The sequence below is a fragment of the Carcharodon carcharias genome, chromosome 19 (genome assembly GCF_017639515.1).
Source record: "Carcharodon carcharias isolate sCarCar2 chromosome 19, sCarCar2.pri, whole genome shotgun sequence".
Classification (NCBI taxonomy): domain Eukaryota; kingdom Metazoa; phylum Chordata; class Chondrichthyes; order Lamniformes; family Lamnidae; genus Carcharodon; species Carcharodon carcharias.
Window position 1 is genome coordinate 98,356,396 of NC_054485.1, and position 16,786 is coordinate 98,373,181.

Here is a 16,786-nt window from a genome sequence, read left to right on the forward strand (position 1 = left end):
AGATAATTAATTCATGGGTAGCTCAACTCCTGAACTAATGCAAGTTGACATTTCACCTGAGAGAAGCCTGGCCGACAGTGAAGTCACAATGAAAGCTGAGACTGTAAAGAAGAAGGCACGCAGGAAGAGGATGCAGTTGCTGATGAGGCACCGTCTTCGAACAAGCCTAAGCCTGATATTTTCCAATTTGGAGGGGAAGATGGAGAAAAGTCAAGGGAACATATAAGCAACTCATGATTTGCATAGCTCTGAGTTTCATTTTACTATTGGACCATCCGCTTATGTAAGGAATTTTGGTGGATGACTGAATTATTTACCCGATAAAGTAAGCTCTGTGACTGGAACATTGTTATACCACAGAGAAGTGGAGGGCCAGATCATTTGAAAGCATGTCGATCATTTAAGAATAAGGGAGATACACCAGCAAAATGAAGTTCCACCTGTAACGATTAGTGAGCTTGTGGTTCCTTTTCAAGTTGCTCAGCCAAGGGTAGACATGCCTGATGTCTCTGGGGAGTGGACGACACTGAACTGCGTTTGCCTCATGAGGTTCCAGTCAAAACATCAAGTGGTGGCCCTACGACATTCTACCCAGATCAGGGAAGCACCTGAAAGAATGAACTTGTAATTTCATGACCTGTGTAAATATGGTAATGTCATGAGATAAATATCTTTGTAAATACAAAATGTTATTTTACAAGTGCAATAAGATTCAGAGGATATCTACGGAAAAAGTAGGGCCAATTAAGGACCATAGTGGTAATTTGTGTGTGGAGCCAGAAGACGGAGGTAGGGTTCCAAATGAAGACATTGTGTCGCTGTTCACAAGTGAGTGGAACGACGTGGGTATGGAAATCAGGCAGAAGGACTGTGATATCATTAAATAAATTAGCATAGAAAGGGAGGAGGTTCGAAGTGGTCTGCCAGGCTTAAAATGTGGATCCAGCCCCGGATGAAATGTATCCCAGGCTGTTGAGTGAGGCAAAGGAGGAGATAGTAGTGGACACAGGAGAGGTGCAAGAGTACTGGAGGAAAGCCAATGTTGTGCCATTATTCAAAAAGGGATAAAACAGGGAACTACAGGCCAGTCATTCTAAACTCAGTGGTGGGGAAAATATAGGAAGCAATTCTGGGGGGCAGAGTTAAACTACACTAGGAGAGGCAGAGATTGATCAACAACAGTCAGCGTGGCTTTGTTCAGGGGAGGATATGTCTGACCAATTTGATTGAATCTTTCAAAGAGGTAACCAGGTGTTTTGATGAGGGCTATGTGTTTGACCTATTCCACTTGGACTTCAGCAAGGCTTTTGATAATGTTCTGCATGGAAGACTGATAACGAGGCTATGATCCCTTGGGAACAAAGCCAATTTGGCAAATTGGATCCAGAATTGGCTGAGTGACAGGAAGCAGAGGGTGATTGTTGAGGTGTGTTTTTGTGACTGGATGCCTCTGTCCAGTAGGGTTCTACAGGGTTTGGTGTTGGGTCACTTGCTGTTTGGGGTATATATAAACGATTTAGACTTGAATGTAGGAGGGCTGATCAGTAAGTTCATTGATGACACAAAAAAACGTGGGGTGGTAAATAGCGGGGAGGATAACCTTAGATTACAGAAGGATATGGACCAGCTGGTGAGATGAGCTGATAAGCATCAATTGGAATTTAATCTGGGTAAGTGTGACATGATGCACTTGGGCAGGACAAAAAAGGCACAGGAGTACGCAATGAATGATGGGTCAGTGGGAAGTACCAAGGCTCAGAGGGGACTTGGTGTGCATGTCCACAGGTCCCTCAAGGTAGTGGGGCAGGTAGATAAGGTTGTTAAGGAGGCATATGCGATACTTGTCTTTATTAGACGAAGCATACAATAAAAGAGCTGGGACATTATGCTGGAACTGTACAAAATGCTGGCTTGGCCACAGCTAAATTATTACACGTAGTCTGGAATCTGCATCACAGGAAGGATATGATTATACTCGAGAGAGTACAGAGGAGATTTACCAGGATTTTGCCTGGGCTGTAGATTTTTACTTATAAGGAGAGAATGGATAGACTGAGGTTATATTCCCTGGAACAGAGGAGATTGAAGAGGGATATGATTGAGATGTATAAAATTATGAGGGGCATACATAGGGTAGACACGAAGGAACATTTCCGCTTGCTGGAGGGATCAACAAGCAGGGGCCATAGATGTAAGGTAAGGGGCAAGAGGTTTAGAGGGTTTGTGAGGGAGAATTGCTTCATCCAGAGGGGAATCTGGAACTCACTGCCTGAAAGGATGATAGAGCCTGTAACCCTGGTAACTTGTATGAAGTATTTGGACATGCATTTGCTATGTCATGGCATACAAGACTATGGGCATGTGCTGCAAAATGGGATTCGAATAGTTAGGTGCTTGTTTGACTGGTGCAGACTACGTGAACCAAAGGGGCTTTTTCTGTGCTTTAGACCTCTTTGACTCTAATCATGGAAAATAAGCAAATGGTGGATGAACTGAACAATTTGTTTTGCACCTGTCTTCACTGTTGACAATACATTTAACATCCCAGAAATGAGTCTGACTAAAGATTTGAAAGGGAGTGAGGAGCTTAAAGCAATAACAATTAACAGGGAAAGGGTACCGAAAAAATAATTAGAGCTGACAATAATAAAAGCTGACAAGCCCCAAAGCTTGGTGGGCCCCATCCTAGAGTCTTAAAAGTAGTGGCTGCTGAGATAGCAGATGCATTGGATTTGATTTTCCAAATGTTCTCTGCTTCTGGACAGGTGTTGTTAGATTGGAAAGTAGCAAAGGTACCTCTAATCAAGTAAGCAGGGAGACAAAGAGCTGGAAAGCACAGGCCAATTAGCTTAATGTCTTTCATAGGGAAATGCTGGAGACTATTAGTATGGAGGTTATAACGGGCAATTAGAAAATCTCAACACAATCAAGCAAAGTCAACACGGTTTTGTGAAGGGAAAATTATATTTGATTAATTTAGTAGATTAAGTTGAAGAATTAACGTATGATGCAGATAAAGGGGAGCCTGTGGGTGTGCTGAACTTAGGGTTCCAGAAGGCATTTGACAAGGTGGCTCATCAAGGGCTACTGCACCAAAAAAGAGCACAAGAGGGTAGGGTGTATGATATTAGCATGGATAGATGATTTGTTGGTTAATGGATAACAGAGATGGGCATTTTTGCATTGGTAGATTATAACAAGCAGGGTGCCACAGGGATCAATGATGAGACCTCTGCTATTTACAATCCACATCAATGGATTGAATGAAGGAACTGAGTATATAGCTGCTAAATTTGCTTATGGCACAATGGTAGATAGGGAAACTTTAGCAGATGGAGTATAGTGTTGGAAAATGTAAGCATGTGTACTTTGGCAGGCTGAATAGCAAAGCAGCATATTATCTAAAAAAAAAAACAAAATACCTGGAAAAGCTCAGCAGCTCTGACAGCATCTGTGGAGAGGAGAACATTTAACATTTTGAGTCCGTACGACTCAACAATGGATGGAAATACATTTAGCAATAATGGAAATAGGTGGAAAAAAGGGGGAACAGAAAGGGGTTGGGGATGGAGGAGAGAGCTCATGATCTAATATTGTTGAACTCAATATTCAGTCCGGAAGGCTGTGAAGAGCCTATTAGGAAGATGAGGTGCTGTTCCTCCAATTTGCGTTGAGCTTCACCAGAAGAATGTAACAGGCCAAGGACGGACATGTAGGCATTAGAGCAGGGTGGAGTGTTGAAATGGCAAGCGATAGGGAGGTCTGGGTCATGCTTGCGGACAGAATGAAGGTGTTCTGCAAAATGGTCACCCAGTCTGTTCTTGGTCTCTCCAGTGTAGAGGAATCCGCATTGGGAGCAGTGAGTGCAGTAGACTAAATTGTGGGAAGTGCAACTGAAAAGCTGCTTCACTTGAAAGGATTTTCTGGGCCCTTGGACGGTGAGGAGAGGGAAGTAAAGGAGCAGGTCTTCCACATTCTGCGGCTTCTTTGGAAGGTGCGTGGGAGGGGTTTGAGGTGTAGGGGGTGATGGAGGAGTGGACCAAGGAGTCCCAGAGGGAACGATCCCTATGCAATGCTGGGGGGGGGGGGGCGGTTGGTGGTGAAGGGAAGATGTGTTTGGTGATGGAATCATGCTGGCGTTGGCAGAATTGGCAGAGAATGATCTTTTGACTGCGGAGGCTGGTTGAGTGATAAGTGAGGACAATGGGGACCCTATAATGGTCCTGGGAGGGACAGGAAGGTGTGAGGGTGGATGCGAGGGAGATGGGCCAGACACAATTGAGGGCCCGGTCAACCACCATGGGTGGAAATCCTCAGTTGAGGAAGAAGAAAGACATGTCAGAGGAACTGTCTTTGAAAGTGGCATCACCTGAACAGATGCTAAAGAGGCGAAGCAACTGAGAGATTGAAATAGACACCTTACAGGAAGCAGGGTGTGAAGAGCTGTAGTCGAGGTAGCTGTGGGAGTTGGTAGGCTTGTATTGAATATTGGTGGACAGTCTATCACCAGATTTTGAGACAAAGATTTCAAGCAAGGGAAGAGAAGTGTCAGAAATGGACCAAGTGTTAATGATGGAGGGGTGGAAATTGGAAGCAAGATTAATAATTTTTTCCAGGTCCAGATGAGAGCATGAAGCAGCACCGAAGCAATCATCGATGTACCGGAGAAAGAGTTGTGGGAGCAGGCAGGAGTTGGATTGGAAAAATGAATGTTCCACATACCCCATAAAGAGACAGGTATAGCTGGGGCCCATGCAGGTACCCATAGCCACACCTTTTATTTGGAGGAAGTGAGAGGAGTTTAAGAAGAAATTGTTCAGTGTGAGAACGAGTTCAGCCAGATGGAGGAGTGTAGTGGTGGATGGGGATTGTTCGAGTCTCTGTTCAAGGAAGAAACGGAGAGCCTTCAGACAATCTCGGTTGGGGATGGAGGTTTAAAGGGATTGGATGTCCATGGTGAAGAGAAGTCAGTTGGGGCTTGGGAACTGGAAATTGTTGATATGATGTAGGGTGTCAGAGGAATCACGGATGTAGGTGGGAAGGTACTGGTCAAGGGCAGAGAGAATGGAGTCATGATATCAAGAATTGAGTTCCGTGAGGCAGGAACAGGCTGACTTGGTTGGTCTGCCGGGACAGTCCCATTTGTGGATTTTGGGTAGGAAGTAGAAACGGGCTGTACGAGCTTGTGAGACTATGAGGTTGGAAGCTGTGGAAGGAAGATCTCCAGTGGAGACGAGGTCAGTAACAGTCCTGGAAACAATGGCTTGATGTTCAGTGGTGGGGTCATGACCTAGAGGGAGGTAGGAGGAAGTGTGTATGAGTTGACACTCAGCCTCTGCAAGGTAGAGGTCAGTGCGCCAGACAACAACAGCACCACCATTGTCAGCAGGTTTGATGACAATGTCAGCATTGGACCTGAGAGAACGGAGTGCAGCAATTTCAGAGAGAGACAGGTTAGAGTGGGTGAGAGGAGCAGAGAAATTGAGATGACTGATGTCACGCCGACAGTTCTCAATGAAAAGATCAAGAAAAGGTAAGAGAGCAGAGGGAGGGAACTAGCTGGAGGCAGATTATTTGAGGCAGGTAAAAGGAGCTGTTGAACGGGGAGAGGACTCCTACCCAAAGAAAAGAGCATGGAGTCAAAGGCTGTGGAAGAAGAGTTCAGCATCATGCCGAGACCAAACTTCATTGAGATGAGGGCGCAAGGGTATGAAACTAAGTCATTTGCCGAGCACTGAACTTTCAGCATGGAGAGGGTAAGGTCAAGGGGTATGGTGAATACATGGCCGGGGCTGGGATTGGAAGATGGGATGGGGACAGAGGGACAGGCAGGTGTGGAGGATCCTGGATGGATGTTAGTGTCGATGATTTGTTGGAGCTTGTGTTCCTTTGCATCTGAAAGAAAGAGACAAAGTTTCTTGTTGAGGTGTCGGATGAGACGAAAAATAAAATGAAAATGGGGGCAGAGGCAGCTTAGAAATAGGGTGTGGTGGTGTTGCTGGAGGGAGAGGTGTAGTGTGTTCATAAGGTGGCGCATGTCACTGAGCATGGATCTCTGGATGCGACAAGAACAGCAGTCCGAGGAGCATTGTATCTCCCAGACAGACTTGTAATCCTGGCGCGGTTCGAAAAATGAGGGATGGAACTTCAGTAGAAATCCCCATGGGGAAAGTCAGAGACGGAGACAGTCATTGAGGAAGGAAATATGGCTGTGAAAGCGAGCTTTAGTACACACCTTGTCAAACACCTGGCGAGAAATGGAAAGCAATGATGGTGAACAAGGCAAAAGAGAGAGACGGAAATCCTGTCGGAGAAAAGAGCAATACTTTTTCAAGGTAGGCATACCTGTGGCAGTCGATTAAACACTAAGATAAAAGTAAATAAACTGTGGATGTTGGAAATTCAAAACAAAAACAAAAATACCTGGAAAAACTCAGAAGGTCTGACAGCATCTGTGGAGAGGAACGTTAACGTTTCGAGTCCATATGACTCTTCAACAGATCTAAGGAAAATTAAAAAATAGATGCAATATAAGCTAGTTTAAGGGGGTGTGGAACAAGTAGAGCTTGATAGAGGGCAGCTGAAAGGTGGAGATAACCAAAATTGTCATAGACAAAAGGACAAAGAGGTTTTGAAGCTGGTGACATAATCTAAGGAATGTGATGATAAAGGTACAGATAGCCCTAGTGGGGGTGGTGTGGGGGGAAGGGATCGAAATAGGCTAAAAGCCAAAGAGAAAACAATGGATGGAAATACATTTAAAATAATGGAAATAGATGGGAAAAGAAACATCTATATAAATTATCGCAAAAAAGGGAGATCAGAAAGGAGATGGGGGTGGAGGAAAGAGTTCATTACCTAAAATTGATGAACTCAATATTCATTCCAGAAGGCTGCAAAGTGCTTAGTCGGAAGATGATGTGCTGTTCCTCCAGTTTGCGTTGAGCTTCACTGGAACAATGCAGCAAGCCAACAATGGACATGTGGGAATGAGGGAAGGGTGGAGTGTTGAAATGGCAAGCGACAGGGAGGTCTGGGTCATGCCTGTGGACAGAGTGATCGTCTTACGCAAAGTCGTCGTCCAGTCTGTATTTGGTCTATCCAATCTGGACGAAACCGCATTGGGAGCAGCGAATGCAATAGACAATGTTGAGGGAAGCGAACGTCAAATTCTGCTTCACTTGAAAGGAGTGTTTCGGCCCTTGGACGGTGAGGAGAGGGGATGTAAAGGGGCAGATGTTGCACCTTCTTCGGTTGCATGGGATGGTGCCGTGCGATGGGGTTGTGGTGTAGAGGGTGCATTATATCAAAATGGAGAGGGGTCAGCAGAACCCTGAGGTCAGAGGGATCTGGGTATCCTGGCTCATGAACCAGGAGATGTTAGATTGCAGCAACAGCAAATGATTAGAAAGGCTTCTTTATTGCAAAAGGAATATAATATATAATCAGCAATGTTTTACGGCAGTTGTACAAGGTATTGCTGAGACAAATTCTAGAGTATTCTGTACAGTTTTGGTCTCCTTATTTCTGGAAGTACATAAAGTACATAGTGAAGATTCACTCCACTGACTCCTGGAATGGGGTGGAACGTTTTCTTATGAGGAAAGGTTGGACAGGTTGGGCCTGTGTCTATTGACGTTTTGAAGAATGAGAGATGATTATATTGAGGAGACTTGACAGAGTGGATGCTGGGATGGTGTTTTCACTTGCGGGAGACTCAAGCTCTAGGGAACATAATTTTAAAGTAAGGGATCTCCCATTTACGATGGAGATGAGGAGATTTTTTTTGCTTTCCCAGGTTTTCAGATTTTGGGAAACTCTCTTCCCCAGAGACCAGTATAGACAATGCCATTTAATATTTTAATGTTGCGTTACATACATTCTTGACTAATAAGGGAGTCAATGGCAATGAGGGCCAGCAAGAAATTGGGGCTGAGGCCACAATCAGATCAGCCCTTCTAAACTGTAGAGTATAGGCCCTTATGATGGGAAAACCTGTCAACCCAGGAGCCAACATAGTGAAGCCTTGCTGCATTGACTCCAAGGCAAGTAAAACCTTCCTTAGGTATGGAGATCGAACATGCACAAAGTATGCTGGGTATGGTTTGATCATCTACAAACTCCCCTCCAAGCCACACACCTGGAACTATGTCACTGGGCCTTCACTGTTGCCTACCTTCCTAACAGCACTGAGGGTGTACCTGAACTACATGGATGACAGCAGCTCAAAAAGGCAGCTACTGAAGGGTAATTAAGGATGGGCAATAAATGCTGATCTAGTCAACGATAGCCCATCCCACGATCGAATAAAGGTAAATAAGCCACCGTTCTCCTTTTGACATATTGGTAACTGCTCTCACCGTCTTGTTTTATGCTTCTAACAGTTCTCTTTTTTGTTTTCTCATGGCACGAGCATCTTGAATCACTTCTTTAAATGTTTTTAACTGGCTATTTACCACACTGTTTAGCCTTTTTACCAAGGTAAATTTAGCCAACACCCCACTCATATCTATGTCAATGGTTTTGTACAAATTTAATAATTTTGTTTTGGACTGGAGTCTGTCACTGGCAAACTTTAAATGGAATTCAATTATATTATTTTCAATTTTCACCAATGGATCTTTTGTATAAGATTACTAATTAACCCTGCTTCATCATGCAATACTAGATATAAAATAGGCTTCTACTTAGTTTTTTTCGTAACATATTGCTCCAGGAAACTGTCATGGAAGTATTGTGCAAACTCATTTTCCACGTCTGTCAGTTTGATTTGACCAGCCTTTCATAAGGTTTATGTTTCCCACAATATTGCATTGCCATTATTAAAAGCTTCAAATCTTTCTTGCTTAATGTTCTGTCCAATTCTATAACTAATGTTGACATTATATAACCTACTGTCCATTGTTATTCCTAATCTCCACCCTGAAACATTGAAAACATTCGCAAAGGCTTGTTTTTATTCAGCATCCAAGCACCAACACATTTCACTCAGAGCCGCTGAAACAGGTAAAGGCCATTGGCTTAGCAGAATTGCTTTGCCCAGTCCAATGACGCTATGGCTTATTCTCGTGGTCAATTGCTTACCACTCTCAAGCCAACTAAGGTAGTCATACATCGGATTAGAACACATTATTTCATTCCAAACGTAGATCAATACCAGATTACATGCTTAATTCACTGGTGAGCAAGTGAGGAAGGGCTCTGCAGATCACTCAAGACCTTCATTACAATATTTATGTAAATTTTGTGGGTCATATGATTGATTCGCCATTTGTTGCAAATGTGGTTTGAATCCACATTTAACCCATGGACTATCTGATGTTTAGTGCTGTTTGGAAAGAATAGACCTCAAGTTTCAGGATAATGCAAATGCTGCTCACCAGTTTCACCAGGTTGGAGCCAGAGCTAAAATAGATACATCATGAATACATGCTGCGTGGAATAAGTTTGTGTTCCGTTGAATTCAGAGAAGCAAGGGATGATCGAATTGGTGTTTGCAATGATTGAAAGAGTTTTTGGCGTAGTAAGAGATAAATCATTTCCCCTAGCCTGGCAGTGCAGAAGGATTGGGAATTACCTTACGGTTACAGTTAGATATTCAAGGGTAATGACAGAAAGCACTTCTTGATGTAAAATCTGGAACCTCATTTCCTCAGAAATCTGTCCAGGTTAGGACAATTGAAAATTTCCAATCAGGGAGTGATGAATCTTTGTTAGCAAAGTGTAATAGGCGCCATGGAACCAAAGCAGGTAGATGGGGTTAACATCCATGATCAAGTTGAATGGTAGCACAGGTTCGAGGAGCCGAATGGACGACTCCAGTTTCCATATTTACGTATTTATTTAGCTCAGCGACACGAAATACAACTTCTGAACTATTGTTGGCCATCTTCCGCTGTTTACCCAGCTTCTCATTTTCTGTTGCAATAATAGTCTCAAATAACCAATCAGGCCATGGAGGTGACTTCTTTCTCTCGCATGGAAAATGCTAATTTGATGGGGCAGAACAGGAACCATTGATTTATCATGACCTTCACCTTCGCAAGTGCAGCACATTCCTGGAGAAGCATAAATGGCGGCGGGAGGGAAATAAATCAGGGTTATAGGTGCATTTAAGGCCCATACAGAGCATTGTAGTTTCATTAAGGCCTAGCATTTTGAACAGAATAAGCACAGTATTTCTCAGAATTCTGAAGCTAGCGCAGGAAAGCTTTACCTTGCTCACCGAATGAGCAATATAAATTATCCAGACACCATGTCTGTTAGCGGCTATGTAAAAGACTCAGGACTGAAGAGTCAATAGCATTCCAAATGCCGTCAATCCGAACATGCAAGCATTTCCAATATTTTTCATTGTGTTGTGCTTGTCCACGCCGAGAGCAGGTGAAGTACAGGTTAAGTGGAAGCTGATCCTTCCCCTGCTGTAACCCACTTCCCCTGCACAAAACCCGAGAAGATCAATACTTAATGAAACACACTGACATTGTTTCAACCTGCTAGCTTTCCATACAATGAAGTCTCCCAGTGATACAGGTCTGACAGCATCTCCCTGGTCTCCCACACCTGACCCCATCCCTCTCGCCCCCATCATGTGTGTGATGGAATACAGACCATTCGCCAGGATGGATGCAGCCGCAACCTTACTCAAGACGTTCGGTCGCATCCAAGGCAGAGCAGATTTCTTGACCAGTGCCCATGCTATTAGTTCAGTGCTCACCACCTCTCTCACTGGCAAACAACGGCTCCTGTAAACACAATCTGTAGAACACACTGCAACAACTCAAGTTCTCTTCCACCGAAACCTCCTCTCCTGCAAACTTTACCTTGGATGTAATATATTGTACATATTTATCGTTCAGTGAGATACCAAACGTAAGGCTACTTAATAAGATCAGCCCCTAGATTTTGGGGATTGGACGAATGGAGAGTTGGTTAACCAATGGAAGACAGAGACTTGGGATAATGAGGGCATTTTCAAGATGGCAACCTGTAACTCGTGTAGTGCCACAGGGAATCAGTGCTGGGGCCTCAATTATTTACAATATATATTAATGACTTAGATGAGGGAAGTGAATGAACTGTCGCCAAATTTGCGGATGATACAAAAATAGGTGGGAAGCGACGTGCTGAGGATGAGACAAGGAGCCTAAAGAGGGATGTAGACAGGTTAAGTGAGTGAGCAAAAGAGTGGCAGGTGAAATATAATGTTGGAACATGTGAGATTATGCACTTTGACAGGAAGAATAGAAGAGTTGAACAGTATTTAAATGGAGCAAGACTACAGAAGGCTGCAGCACAGAGGGAGTTGGGAGTCCTTGTGCATGAATCTTAAAAAGCTAACTTACATGTTCAACAGGTAACAGGGAAGGCAAATGGAATTTGGTCTTTAATTCAAAATGTATAAAGTGTAAAATAGGCAAGTCTTGCTAAATATATACAATCCACCAGTTAGGCCACACCTAGCATACTGCAAATGGCCGAGGCCCCCTTACCTAAGGAAAAATATACTGGCATTGAAGGCAGTCCAGAGAAGGTTCCGTAGATTGACCCCGGGTATTGAGTGATTTTTGTATGAGAAGAGGTTGTGTAGGTTGGGCCTGTACTCAATGGATTTTAGATAAATGAGAGGGGATCTCATTGAAACATACAGGATTCTTCAGGGGCTTGACAGGGCTGTTCTGACAGGTTGCTTCCCCTTATGGGAGAGTCTAGGACCAGAGGATATAATCTCCGAGTAAGGGGTCACATATTTAAGACAGGGATGAGGAGGGATTTCTTCACTCTGAGGATAGTTAATCTGCGGAATTTTTCATCGCAGAGGGCTGTGGAAGTTGGCTGGATAAGTTTACTGAACGCAGAGTTAGACAGATTTTAATCAGTAAGGGAATTAAGGGTTATGGGGAAAAGGCAAGAAAGTGGGTTTGAGGATTATCAGATCAGCCATGGTCACATTGAATGGCAGGACAGATTGGAGGGGCCGAATGGCCTACTTCTGCTGCTACGACTTATGGACTAAGAACAAAAAGTCTGGGGACCACAATTGGGAATCACACGCCATTCTAGTTTGAAGGTATTCCCAATTCTTTCCTCGTCCCTTTTTCTATGCCCTGCAATCTCTTATTAACATAAGAACCGAGGTAGGATCATAAGGAGTGCAGCATTTAAAATTGATGGACGACCATCGCATTTCCAGTGCAGCAGACCATACACGAAGCCTTGCCATCACTCCAAGGGGATTAAAATAAAGTGTCATGCGAAAAAATGAATTTCGTAAAAATTGCAACACCATAACTGCTCATTTGGACAAATCAAGCTATGTCAGGTTTTGTGTTCTGCAGAAGCAATATTCTTTATCCTATCTTGTCCCGCTAACTCAATATTACTTAATCAGAATAAAAAGAGAAAGTGCTGGAAAAAAAAACAGCAGGTGTGGAATAATGTGAGGAGAGAGAAACAGGGTTAATGTTTCGAGTTTGTATGACTCTTCCTCTTCTTACGTCAAACAACCTATCAAACCTATTCTTCATGGCACCTGCTTCAATCAGTAACGTTGTCAATTCGTCCCACAGTTCCACATTCCTATGTGTCAAGAAGTTCCCTCTCTTTTTTTTAAAGCTCTTCCATTTAATCGCAGTCTCTATCCACGACTTCCACATTCATTGTTTGTTTTTCTTTCATTCTGTCCAAACTTTTATAATTCTAAATACCTCTATTAATTTAGCCTTGTAATCCCTTCTGATTGTAACAAACACAATTCTTCAAGTTCTGCTTCATATTTGTGATTACTGAAATCTGAAACCATCCAAGCCAATCTACTCCGTACCCTCAGTATTATCTCAAAATTCTCCCTACAGAATAGAACCCATAGCCTCACACAACACTATCATCGAGGTTTCGCTATGATCTGAAGTTGAATTACCACAGAATCATGACACCTCTCTTATATGCCTATTGCCAGAAAACCCAGTTGCCTTTTTTCCCTAATGCCCATGCGAGTCTGACAAGCCCCTCTCTGTCCCACCCACCACATCACCAATCCATTCTCCATTGAATATAGGAGGAGATGAATAACCAGGTGAATGGCTGAGTCCAGAGGTTCTGGATGAAGCGATTCTCCCTCCTCAACTTGATCAAAGCCTTTGAAAATGTCAGAAACCAAGTGAACTCTTCCGAAGCGTGAGCTGTGCTGCACATAAAATTTCAAAAGGCATTGCACAGAGTTGCTGTGGAACACTAGTTCATTGATTCTGATTTCATTTAAGTTGCTGTATTCAAAAATAAATTATTTACATAACTGAATGATGACTGAGTACAGATGTTTTGCCATATCCTTGATCTCCACTCGGAATCTTCTCTGGGCCAATGCGTAAATGCAAGTGTTTGTGCAGGAGCTGGTGCACATCAACAAAAATGTAGTTCTGATCGCCAGGTAAAGTGAGTTTGAACCTTGGAAAGTAACTGTCTGTGTAACACCGACACATATGTGGATTAGAGTAATCGGCGCGGACAACACAACGAAACTGCCAGAGATAGTAAAGAGCAGAATGATGGATGTTCTTCTGTTCTTCAGCTCAGGGTCGCTGGCAGTATCCCCATTGCTGCTACTCTTCAGGGCTTTACGAGCTCGACTGGCCACTAAGATATGCCGGGCAGTAAGGGAATTCAACAGCAGCAGCAGGGGAATTGGAAGCAATGCACTTGAGAGATTGGTAATCCATCGGTGAGCAGTCCATGCCTGTGAAGTAAAATATTGAGTGACAGTGCGGCAGCCCCACTGGACATTGTTAAGCACATAGTAGGGCTCATAGCGAAAAGGCATGGGAACATTGATCAAGACATTGACCACACACACGGTCGTTATGATAACCTTGGCAGTTTTTGCAGTGCAATATTTTGACTTCAGTTCCTGGCAACAAATTGCGATGAAGCGGTCAAAGGTGAACGAGATTGTGAACCAGATAGAGAGTTGGATGCTCGTCCCTTGCATGAAGACAGTAAAACGACATGCGTAAGTGTATTTCAACAGTGAGTCTGGGAAATGATAATTAACGATTTGGCTCACAACTACATTGAAGAAAAGGACCATTAGATCTCCCACTGCCATGGCTGCCATATAGCAAGTGATTCCTTTGGCAAGACCACACTTTCCTCGGTAAAGAATCAAAATTGTCATCAGGTTTGCTGGAAGAAACACAGAATCAGGATATTTACCAATGCATTGATGTTCAGTAACACCCATTTGGAAATCAGGAGTTCAGAATCAGGAGATTGTGAGGGATAGGTAGTGGGATGGTGGTGGTAATTTTAACCTTTGGTGACAATGTAAGAGGGTGATATCTAATTGGAAACCCATGTTCCTTGACATTGGCGTTGTTGGAACGGAATATCAGGTGTCCTGTACAGTGGGCAGCCAATTCATTATCACCCAATTTGACACTAGAGCTAATAGCTAACTTCAATCAAATTAAAAGCGTCATGTAGCAAAGTTCACCATTCCTTGCCACACAATTTCCACAGTGGTAACTGTATGATTTCCTGATACAAAACGCTCAGTAGAAACATATACTGAAACTTGCTCATGGGAAGCCCATGGGTGGGGAATGAATGCTAATTTAAAACTCCACCCAATATTGCTCCGAAACAATTGTGGCTATCAAAGGGAAAACTGATCCTTATCTGAAAATATTGGCCAGGCTGGGGGGCAAGCCTTGGAGTGGAGCCAGCTCAAGTCCTCTTAGAGTGAGTCAGCAGGGATACAGTGGGCCGATTGGCCTCCGTCTGAGCTGCAACAATTCCACGTCATCGGAGCAGCCCCACAAGATTGCTGTCTTGCAGTGGGATCTCAACTCCCTCAAATGAGGCACAAATTCCAGGCTCATCCTGAATGAGAGGCGAGAGGGCTTCCAGCTGACTCACACAGCTCACGACTAAAAGCAGACGTGGGAGAATCGGTTTTCATTCACCATCTGCCTTGTAATGTGCAGGGAATGACTGACGCCCAGCGAGATGGAGCCGGACTAATGCTATCCACATCGAAACCAAATGATTACGAAAGGTGGGCGAGCTCATCCATGGGCGAGAAGCCATTTCATTATTTTACCACCTTAGCAATGGACGCGTAGAGTATACAGCCACAAACACACACAAAAAAGTAACAAACATGGAAAATGTAATCATGGTTTGCAGTTACTCACCAGGAACACCTATAATTACAAGAATGAGAAAGAAAATTTCTAATGGAAGAGTTTGTAGTTCCATATTCTGTTAAAATCAGGAAGAGTCCAAATGAGGCATTGCATTGAAACGATCTTGATTTATACATGAGTTAATCCTCCAGTGAGAGTGAAATCACATAAACTGTGTCATTAGCCAAACGCTTTCGAGCAAACAACTTAGTTACTCTCGTCATACATCACTAATTAAGTGGAGCTTTCGTATCCCTGGAGAATTGAAAACACTATCTCAGTCTTGGTAAATTCTCGCTTCTGGGGATGTTGGAACACTACTACTCTCCTTGGCATCAGCTTGGTGTTAATGGGACACTGAGTGTAAGTGGATCCAAGAAGTGGATATAGGCCACCAAGTTTCACCTCCGTGACGTTACCCACCTCCACCCCTTTCGTCAGTGCATCAGGTGCTGAACCTCTAGGCCTTGACTTTGACAGGACCAGGGGCAGTGAGCGCAATTCTGACATGAGACAAAAGCGTAAAACAGGCGATGTTGGCTGTGGGATCCTTGGAGCATCTTCCCACTTTAGTTTCCATCAACTTGGATCAAATTAGGAGGAGTTCCTGACGAGCTGACGGTACGACATCACAGCTTTCACATTATGATTTAATGCCAAAATTAGGGCAATTCGTCCTGGACATGTTCACTTTATCCGCCTTCCAGAAAATTCAGACATCATCGATTTATGTCTCTCTCACCGGCCCAGACTTAAAAACCCAAAAGATCTCTGCTTGTTCAACGTGTAACCATTTCTGACTTGGTCGCCACTGACAGCCATGCCTGGAGCTGCGTCTCTAAACCATGCCTCCTCTTTCTGGCGCATTTCATCCCAACCACCTGTGTTTCTGCCCCAACGTGATTCAATGCCTACTCTCTGCCTCGGCATCTGCTGTTATTTGATCAGTCCTCTCTGAAGTTACTTGGCTCGGTTTTCAGCACTAAACATGATGCATAACTACAAGACTGCGAAAATGGATTACGGGCGGGACGCAAAACTGGTGGCATCAGGCCAGTGGATTTTTATCGGCTTCTCCCTATAGTCAGGTCATTTGACTTCAATAGCACCATGTATCGGATATCAGGTATCACTTAGAGCCTCGAATTGTTCTTACTGATATTCATGCCATTGTGAGAAGCAATTTTAATTATACCACAGGCCATCTTTGCATTTCATTCCCATGCTGCCCCTAACTAAACCTTTCATATGGGCATTAAACTGATCTCAAAATGATTGCATCCTCTGGCTCTCAAAAGTTCCGCTTATTTCTGTTTATTCTCTCTGTTCAGCCACCTCTGGACTTTGAACATCCCTATCATATCTCCTCTTATCATTCTTTTATCCGAGAAGAATGGTCCAGCTTTTCCAATCTATCCTGGGAAATGAGGTACCTCACCCCAGAACCATTTTGTGATTTTTTCTGCACCGCCTTTCCGAATGTAAATATGAATTTCCAAAAGACAGTTGATAAAGTGGTACATAATAAGCTTCTTACAATGTGGTGCCCAGGTTTTGACACACTATTTCAGATGAAGCTGAACCAATATTTTGTAAAAGTT

General features: G+C 43.6%; 1 protein-coding gene across 1 annotated transcript; it reads right to left on the reverse strand.

Annotated features, from left to right (window-relative positions):
* Positions 1-13,282: 13,282 nt before the first annotated feature.
* Positions 13,283-14,239, reverse strand: LOC121291288 (probable G-protein coupled receptor 139). The gene has a single exon (XM_041212359.1). It carries the CDS (start codon positions 14,237-14,239, stop codon positions 13,283-13,285), a length of 957 nt encoding a protein of 318 aa, XP_041068293.1.
* Between the last annotated feature and the right edge of the window lie 2,547 nt (positions 14,240-16,786).